The 9,920-nt window shown below is 42.0% G+C and overlaps 1 protein-coding gene across 1 annotated transcript in view; it reads left to right on the top strand.

Moving 5' to 3' along the window:
* Window positions 1-9,152, top strand: part of LOC311043273 (dynamin-1-like) — a gene marked incomplete at both ends in the record, with an annotated part of 29,811 nt that extends 20,659 nt beyond the window's left edge. Inside the window, 7 exons of the mRNA XM_084054448.1 lie at window positions 1-65; window positions 312-323; window positions 431-601; window positions 2,333-2,419; window positions 2,874-3,028; window positions 4,033-4,203; window positions 9,092-9,152. The exon at window positions 1-65 is cut by the window's left edge and continues 47 nt beyond it. Of these exons, the coding sequence (XP_083910574.1) occupies window positions 1-65; window positions 312-323; window positions 431-601; window positions 2,333-2,419; window positions 2,874-3,028; window positions 4,033-4,203; window positions 9,092-9,152 (722 nt within the window). The remainder of the gene's footprint in view (window positions 66-311; window positions 324-430; window positions 602-2,332; window positions 2,420-2,873; window positions 3,029-4,032; window positions 4,204-9,091) is intronic.
* Between the last annotated feature and the right edge of the window lie 768 nt (window positions 9,153-9,920).

The following is a 9,920-nucleotide window of genomic DNA, read 5'->3' as shown; positions in this document are numbered from 1 at the left end:
TAGAGGAAATCGACAGTTGGAAGGCTTCTTTCCTCCGTGCCGGAGTTTTCCCAGAACGCAACGTGGTATATACACAGCCTAGACACACACACACGCACGCACGCACGCACACGCACACACAGATGACGTGAATTATTTCATTTCAATATACGATGAATGAATATGGCTACTTTAAGACCCCAACATTAATAACTTGATACTTCTCCCCCCCTCCTCTCCTCTCCTCTCCTCTCTTCTCCTCTCCTCTCCTCTCCTCTCCTCTCCTCTCCCCTCCCCTCCCCTCCTCTCCTCTCCTCTCCTCTCCTCTCCAGGATAAGGAGAAGGTAAGTCCTGTTTTATCTATCAAGCTACATTCATCTCTTCTTTATCATGTTTGTCCTTCTCCACGTGTCTCTCTACTGACCCCTCTGTCTGAACGTTGTGTGTGCAGGCTGACAGCTCAGAGGAGGGGTCTTCAGACGGTCACATCCACAGTCTGGACCCCCAGCTGGAGCGGCAGGTGGAGATCGTCAGGAACCTGGTGGAGTCCTACATGTCCATCATCCACCGAACCATCAGAGATCTGATGCCCAAAACCATCATGCACCTGATGGTTAATAATGTAGGTACACACTAGGCCTGTCCCCGACTAAGGATTTGTATAGTCGAATCTGATTGGCGACTAATTGACTGGCAGTCGACTTATGCAACATCCCAATTTTTTTTTTAAATAAATATATATATCTTTTTTTCATGATTCGACTGAGATTGGCAGATTCGACTGCTAATCTCTCAGTCAAATCATGCAAAAAATATGTTATGCAATAGAGGAACATTCCATTTGGGCTGTAGGGGTGCTTAGTGTCTGATTTAACATATACTATTGGTTTCTCCCAATAAATCATGATGTATATCCTATTTTTGGCAAACTATTAGTTAATTAATATAACAAACTAAAGGCCAATCTCTCAGTCGAATAATAATAATAATATATATATATTTTTTAAAAATATATTTTTTATAATTCGACTAAGAGATTAGCAGTCGACTCAGACACCCCTCGACTAATTAGTCGACTATTCGACTAATAGAGATCAGGCCTAGTACACATGCACACACGCACACGCACGCACACGCACACGCACACGCACACACACACACACACACACACACACACACACACACACACACACACACACACACACACACAGAAAATCTGCAGTATCTTGTTACACCCCTCGAGCCTCCTCAGAAAGAACAGCATGCTGTTCAACCCTTGCTGAAGAGGGTATCAAGAGTTGTCAGTTGATTTCGTCGACTAAAACTATGACGAAAAATGTCTGTTGACTTCCTTTTTTCACTGACGAAAACAAAATAAAAACTAAGCTATGATGACTAAAACTATGACTAAATATATTGGCAATTTCGTCAACAAATAAAAAACAGACTAAAATGGTGCACGCGGGTGTGACAGACCGAAAATAGTTGATCTACAAGCACACAACGCGTCGCAGCGCGGCGCGTTGTGAGCTTGTAGATCGGCTATTTTCGGCATGCGGCTAAGTGAAAATCTTTACGATGCCATCACGGCCCGCCAAAAATACATTTTAGTCGACTAAATCAACTGTAGATCTAGTTGACTAAAACTAAACTGAATTTGATTCAAAAGACTATGACTAAAACTAAATTAAAATTTGCTGTCAAAATCAACATTGTGAGTGAGAACATAGAACCATTCTGGTTTTCAGTCCAGTCCAGTTGCTTGTTCAGGTGCACCCCCAGGAACTTAGCTGTCCACGATCTCCACCACCTCCCTGTGTATGGCCGTGTATTTCTGGTGCAGTAGTGCACAACCATTTCCTTGATCTTGCCAGTGTTTAGACTGGTGTAGCCTCGGAATCCCAGCCTTTTTTTTTGTTTCAAAAGAAAAACGTCTGGGCGAACGGTGCAGGAACGATGGTCTTAGGACCTTGTTAACTCCTAACCAACCAGAGTGCAGAGGGGCGTCGCTCTAAATTTGGTGACGTCAGCCTGCTCCGTGCACAGACCGGGGGGGGGGGAGGGGGGAGGGGAGGGGAGGCGGGGACATAGATTGGTGAAGCAATCGGAGGACGCGCCTTGCTCCAGGCGCCTGGGTTTGGATCCGCCCTTCGAGACCATGGATTCCTCTCGTTCTCTCAGTCTAAGACTGGTGAGACTGCACTAGACGCATTGTAGGTTCGCAACCAAGGTTTCAGATTAAAACCTCTCCTCTCTCCTCTCCTCTCTTCTCTCTTCTCTCTTCTCCTCTCCTCCTCTCCCCACCCCCCTCCTCTCCTCCTCTCCTCTCCTCCTCCCCTCCTCCTCTCCTCAGACGAAGGACTTCATCCATGCAGAGTTGCTGGCTCAGCTTTATTCCTGTGGAGACCAGAACACTTTGATGGAAGAATCCCAAGAACAGGTAGATACAAACACGCACGCACGCACACAGTGCGTAATACCTAGGCTACGGAGGCCACTGTAACTGTACTGTAGGCATTGGGATTCTATATGGATACGTACTTGTACTTGTACACTGTCACCGATGTAGCGACTGTATACATATTAAAGTTTGTTTGTTTGTTTGTTTGTTTTTATGCAAGAACAACGGCTTCAATTTCAGCATGCTAACTTTCCAGGAAGAGAAAGGCTGTAGTTTCAATTAGCTTAGAATCCCCATCAGCGATGTCATTGGTAGGCAGGTTTCTGAACTGTCCACAGCCCTCCAGCGAGTGTAGATGGAAACTGTGCCATCTTATTATGAGGATTAGTGACGACCAATTATATGAAGACAAGATTGGAAATGGGTGAAGTGGTCCTTTACTGTATATTGTGTTGTTAATGCATATTGTGTCGTTAATGTTGTTATTTCGTAGGCTCATCATCGTAATGAGATGTTAAAGATGTACCACGCGCTGCGCGAGGCCCTCAGCATCATCGGTGACATCAGCACCACCACCATCACCACGGCGATGCCGCCGCCCGTTGACGACTCGTGGCTGCAGGTTACCGGGATGCCGTCGGGACGCAGGTAACCTAGCAACCGTTGTCTTTATAGCAACTGTCACCTGGTTGTATTGTCTCTGTAGGGTTGGAATGAAACACTAACAAAATATCTCATTAATAACATATTAATTAACTATCTCTATCTCTCTATGTCTCTCAATTTAATTCATTAATGCTTTTACTGGCATGACTGATAATAATAATTATAATGTTGCAAAAGCAGGTGGTAGTGAAATAGAATAATCAGTAACAATATTTTAAATTCTGTAAATATATTCATAGAATGTGTAAATAAGATTCTGGGCTTTTTTTTGGGTCATCCTTTTGACAAATGTGTGCAATTAAATGTTTGTGCATATGTTTTGCTTTCAATCAAAATAAATCAATCAATCAAATAGCAACTCCCTTTTACACTTAATAGCAACCTTAGATTATTATACTTAACAGAATCTAAAACTAAACTAAAGGGGAAAATCAAATTATGTAAAATGTACAATACAAAACTAACTAAAATAACTAGAACAAAATACATTTGCATATAAAATCTTCTTTGTTTTTGTTTGGCCACCATCAGATATGACATCATGCAGTGTTTTATACTCCCTCTTCAGCTTCTAGAAATCAAGACTTTTGTCCTAACACCTGAAAATTTAAACTAAATTCTTACTTTTCCAAAGTAATTTCAGAAAAGGCCTGTAGTTGATGTTATGTCTTGGTCATGCACCACATTTTACTACGGTTTCCCTATTTTGGTCATGTTATTGTAGCCGAGATTTCAAAAAAATCTTAAATAAATGTTGCAGATTTTACAATTCCTTTTAATAAAAGAAAATCTGATCTATAAGCTCACAATGCATCACAGTGCGACTCGTTTGAGCTTGCAGATGCGATTTTTAAATTTTTATTTAAGTGGTTAATGTTTGTCTCCTAATCTGGTGTGTGTGTGTGTGTGTGTGTGTGTGTGTGTGTGTGTGTGTGTGCGTGTGTGCGTGTGTGCGTGTGCGTGTGCGTGCGTGTGTGTGTGTCCAGGTCTCCTATGTCCAGTCCCACCCCTCAGCGCCGGGCCCCAGGGCCTCCTCGCCCAGGGGCCCGTTCGGCCCCCGGACCCCCCGGACCCCCGTCCCGTCCAGGTGTGTCCCCCGACCCCGGAGCGCCCTCCATCCCCTCCAGACCCAACAGAGCGCCACCTGGTGTACCGAGGTCAGTACTACACTAGCACGTGTGCGCGCTCACACACACACACACACACACACACACACACACACACACACACACAACCGAACAAGACCTTTTTTTCAGCTTCAACCTGGCCCGCCTTAATGGACAGGCTTTAGTAGTCTGAAGTCCAGAAGAGTGTGTGTGAGTTACCCCTAAGGTTAGGGTTAGGCATAGTTTCTGTGAGGTTACGGTTAGGTATAAGGTTAGGGTTAGGCATAGTTTCTGTGAGGTTATGGTTAGGTATAAGGTTAGGGTTAGGCATAGTTTCTGTGAGGTTACGGTTAGGTATAAGGTTAGGGTTAGGCATAGTTTCTGTGAGGTTAAGGTTAGGTATAAGGTTAGGGTTAGGCATAGTTTCTGTGAGGTTACGGTTAGGTATAAGGTTAGGGTTAGGCATAGTTTCTGTGAGGTTACGGTTAGGTATAAGGTTAGGGTTAGGCATAGTTTCTGTGAGGTTACGGTTAGGAATAAGGTTAATGTTAGGCATAGTTTCTGTGAGGTTACGGTTAGGAATAAGGTTAATGTTAGGCATAGTTTCTGTGAGGTTACGGTTAGGAATAAGGTTAGGGTTAGGCATAGTTTCTGTGAGGTTACGGTTAGGAATAAGGTTAATGTTAGGCATAGTTTCTGTGAGGTTACGGTTAGGAATAAGGTTAGGGTTAGGCATAGTTTAAAAAGACACAAGTCAAACACAAGGAATAACAAGACAGAACTGCCATTAAGGGCAACAACTGGCCAATCACAGCGTGTCCTCACCGGGTCTGGGCAGAGCCCTGGTGTAGAAAAAAATCCCGCGTATGAGTTGATGTCTTTGCACAACAACAAAAGGTCAAACGTCAGCTCAATTACCAGTGACTCCGCCCTCACTCTCTGACAGCCCCACCCTATCATGCAGCTAAGCCCCGCCTCCTACTTCCAATCTCCCATAATGACCATATATGGTTATTCTTTCAGAATTTCTATCAGTGACCAGTGAGGATTTTTGCACCAATGGTACGTCAGATGTCTGTGACATCACCGTTTGCCATCATCTCGTGTGCCCTCATTATCCAATCAGATCCCTGTGCTCTCCATGTAACCCCACCCCACCCTTATATTCAGTCACATAATTAACGACATGAGTTTAATATCCACACACGCATGCAGGGGGCGATGTGGATGCTGATGTCACGAGGAGCTGATGCAGAAGAAGAGTGATTACTAATCCACTAATCTCTCTCTCTGTCTTCATCACATTCATATGTTCTTGTCTGTCTCGTTAAAGGGGTATTTCACTTTAAAACAGGGTTGTTGTAACGTTTACTCTGGCTTTTGTGTGCACCGCAGACAGTTTTGAAGTTGCTTGATTTAATATTAAGATATTTGACATTCAGATACGCCCCCTTTCCCATATAAAAATCCATTTTAACCATGTTAGACTCATTGAAAACACACACGTCCCTGATTCTGGTGACTGATATTGTCCTAATGTGCGAGGGGGCTGTGTTTTCTTTCCCGTTTTTTCAATGACAGTTAGTTAGAAGTTACAGTGTTTTTTATATATGAAGGGAGCGTGTCTGATAAAATAAATATCAAATATCAAAATATTGAATGAAGAAACTTAAAAACTGTTTGGGGTGAAACTCAAAAGCCAGAGTAGACATTAAAATGACCCCAGAAGTGATTTAAAGTGAAATATCCCTTTAGTGTCTGGAGATCATATTCCTGTGTACATAGTGAATACACTGTTTCTCAACGTCTGGTCCGACCCGAACAATTACCATACTTTTTGCCCTGAAAACCCGGAAAAAAAAGGTGTCATTATATGCTTAATGTCCTCAAAGTCACGCATCCAACAAGCTTTGAACTGAGCAGATGGACCTTCCGTTCCAGAGATTATGGCCAAATCATCTTCAAAACGGCCACTTTCGCCGATGAAATGAGTTAAGCCCCGCCCCAAAGGCACCGCTTCCTTCACACAGGGTGTGATTTTTGATTGAGTTTTGGCCACTGTTGTTTGCTTTTCTTTAATAACACGGGCTAGGAAGGTCGGACGGCGACAAACTAGATACCCGAGTAAAGTTCACTTTGAGCTGCATCCAACACATCACTGCCATTTCCGTCGGCCTTACCGTTAGGCCGCTAGGGGCAGTTGAAATGTCTTTTTTGGGGGTAATAGATTTTTTTTTTCTTTTCACGTAGCCGAGGCTCGGCCCGGCTCGACTAATTAGCTTTTGGGCCCCTGGTGGTCCCCGGACCCAAGGTTGAGAAGCGGTGCATAAATATCATACCTGTGTGTTCTGCATCATTATTATGTTACAGTTCAACCTCAACTGTCACAAACAGTGTCATTATGTCGTCATGCTCTGTGTCATAGATGTTTGTTTGTTGTGTTATAATAGAACTATTTCAAACATGAAGTGCCATGGTTCTATTTCCACCTAAAACATGATCATTGTTTTAAGGTTTTTAAACCTCATAATGTGTGAACATACCTAGCAATAAAATGATATTCATTTATACTCCATTACCCCACAGTCTGTGTTGCTTGCCAATAAGAGACGGTTTACAAGCAAATGTGCTTAGCTTGAAAATCTGAACATAATAGCTGTTGAAACTTTGAGTGAGATAATTAGTGTCACCTTAGAGTTAATATGTTAATAGTGGTTATTACATCGGAGTTCATTGTTGTTATAACATTAGAGTTACTAGTAATAGATAATGATATATCAGAATAAAAATGTAGTAGTTCATACTACATCAGAGTTAATATTACAGCAGAGTTAATCAGAGTTAAGGCCAATACATACTCCTTCTGACGTCGGAAAATCTTCCAGTTCGGACGGGCTTTCCGAACTAATGTTAGGAGAGTCAGGACATCTGCTCTTGAGGTGCGTGGGTTAAAAAAAGCGTCAAATTGTAGTTATATCACCTCCCTTTCCAAAGAAAAATGTGGATGTCCGAAGGAGTATGGACCGCACTTAAATCTGAATTAATCGTTAATGTTACATCATATTTGAGTTCATATTATGTTACAGTTACGTTAATGTTCTTCATGACATGATGTGAATGATTGTCGGTAGCTGTGTCCACCAGGAATCTTAATAGCTAAGGCTAAAGCAGATGCTTTGAGGGATATGCTGGATGTGGCTTTTTACTGTTGCTATGAGACTCCTCAAAAACTACAAAAGTTGAAATAGTTGAATAGCCTACACTGCCACCTGCTGGACACACTGCCTTGATATGTGTTTAACACATTTATATGTTACTGACTGTGTCCTCTCTATCTGTCTGTCTGTCTGTCTGTCTGTAATGTATTGTGTTTATGTATGTCTCCATTCTTCTTTCGTTGTTCTTTGTGTGTGTTGGCGCGCGTGTGTGTGTGTGTGTGTTTGTGTGTGTGTGTGTGTGTGTGTGTGTGTGTGTGTGTGTGTGTGTGCGCGCGCGGGCGTGTGTGCGTCTTCAGTCGGAGGGTTCCTGTATCACCATCTCGACCATCGAGAACAGACTCTGAGTCCTCTGCGTAGTTCTCTCTCTCTCTCTAGCTCTCTCTCTCTCTCACACAAACACACACCCCCACACCCACACACACACACACACGCACACGCACACGCACACACACACACACACACACACACACACACACACACACGCACGCACACACCAATTTTCAGTCACATATCAAAGATTTAGTGTAAGAAATTATATATTTACATATTTACCACACTGAACACAAACATAATATCACGTATCGCGAGTCCAATATTCACAATACTCCAATAAACGCACTAAAAAACATTATGAAAAGCACACTATAACCGTCCAGCACCACCTCACCTATAGCCAAGTTTGGTTAGCGCTGAGCTGGTTCATTCTGGTTTTATCTGAAGAAACCATCTTCTATCTGCCTGAATAATGACATGTGAAATAACATACAATCGTATGGGTCGTGTGTTATTGTTTGTGTCCTCTAGGGGACGCCGCTGGTACATGCCTTCACTTCACCAACTCATACCGGTGAACTACATCACATCATGCTGTTAATAGCTAGCTAATTTGCATACTGTCGCTGTCGGGTGGAAACCTTGATGTCCAAAACTGTTACTTTACATGATTTTTTTCCTCTCCAATGGATCCAGTGTAGTTATTATTTTGTCACAAGCGCTTAATACTTTTCATTGGTTCAAAATTGATAAACCTCACAGACACACTTTTATTAGATTTTTTTATAGCAAAAAAAGGCAGATCTACAATCCCACAACCCTCTTGTACGGCGAAGTAAGGCATTAATGTATGGGGGAAAAAAACGTAAAATCTTGAAATATAAAGATGTGAGGTTTCTGCCCCGACAGCAACAATATTCATATATTTCCTGGATACCACATAAACACTTGTTAGCTCGGCTAGCTAGCGATCCAGTAGCAACCAATTATGACGCACCACTTCTAGACTGACAGGATATACGTTTTCTTTTTCTTTTTTTATGGTCACGAAGTCTTGCGTCATGGTGTCGTATGAAACAAAATATGATTTCTGTTTGAGCTAACAATGTTTATGGTTCTTCTCTGGGGATTTGATGTTAACACCCTAAGTGTCTACTCTATATGAATGCATGACCCCCCCCCCCCTCAACCAAACCTGCCAATAGAATTACTCCTTAGCTAATAGGCCTAATTCCTGTAGTAGTGGACTGAACTGGTCTGAACTGGTCTGATCGTCTTATCTGGTCTGACCAGGACTGTTATGTATTTCATTTTAATACATTTATGGGCTGTGACCTTTTTATTTTTAAGTGACCTTTGAACCCCCAGGAATTGGTTTGGACTCTTTGTTCATTTATTTATCTTTCCTGTCTTTCTTTCTTTCTTTTCTTCCTCCTTCCTCCATTCAGTCGGCAGAGTAAAGGTAGCCCTGCCCACGGAGAGAGTCCCCAGTCTTCTATTGATGGTTAAACACACACACACACACACACACACACACACACACACACACACACACACGCACACACGCACACACATGTGTAACTGCCCTTCACAACACAATATGACTTGATTGTAAAGGTGTTGTGTGTGTTTTGTGTATTTTTGTGTGTGTTTATCAAGCATCTCGGAATCACTTCTAGACAGAGGGGGAAGAAGTAGCAATACCACAATGTAGAAATACTCTGTTACACGTAAAAGTCCTGTATTCGAAATGTTACAAAAGGTAAAAAAGTTAAAGTACAAAGGTGGCATCAAAATATACTTGAAGTACCAAAAGTACTCATTATGTACAAAGTCCCATCTCACAAGTTTTTACAAAAGTTTTCAAAATTTGTCAATCTTCTGTAAATAGCTGATCTACAAGCTCACATCGCGACACGTTGTGAGCTTGTAGATTGTCTATTTTCAAATAGACACAGTGTAAAATATCGCTCAATTGGATAATGTACGTTTTATAATAATCTAAATCTACAACGTACCTTGTAACTAAAGACTTCAAATGATTGTAGTGGAGCAAAAAATACAAAATGAGGTCTGAAATGTAGTAGAGTAGAAGTATAAAGTATTGAAAAATGGACATACTGTCTCAAGTACAGTACAGTAAAGTACAGTACTTGAGTAAACGTACCTAGTTACTTTACACCACTGCTTCTAGGTTTGACTAAAGCTCCTCCCACCTCGATGGAGGACATGACAGCTATTTATGAAATTGAAGGCACTAAAAATCTAATAAAAGCT

The sequence above is a fragment of the Gymnoscopelus microlampas genome (assembly GCF_963454915.1).
Source record: "Gymnoscopelus microlampas genome assembly, chromosome: 4".
NCBI classification, from domain to species: Eukaryota; Metazoa; Chordata; class Actinopteri; order Myctophiformes; family Myctophidae; genus Gymnoscopelus; species Gymnoscopelus microlampas.
Note: the sequence above shows the minus strand (reverse complement) of the source record. Positions and strands in the feature narration are given on the sequence as shown.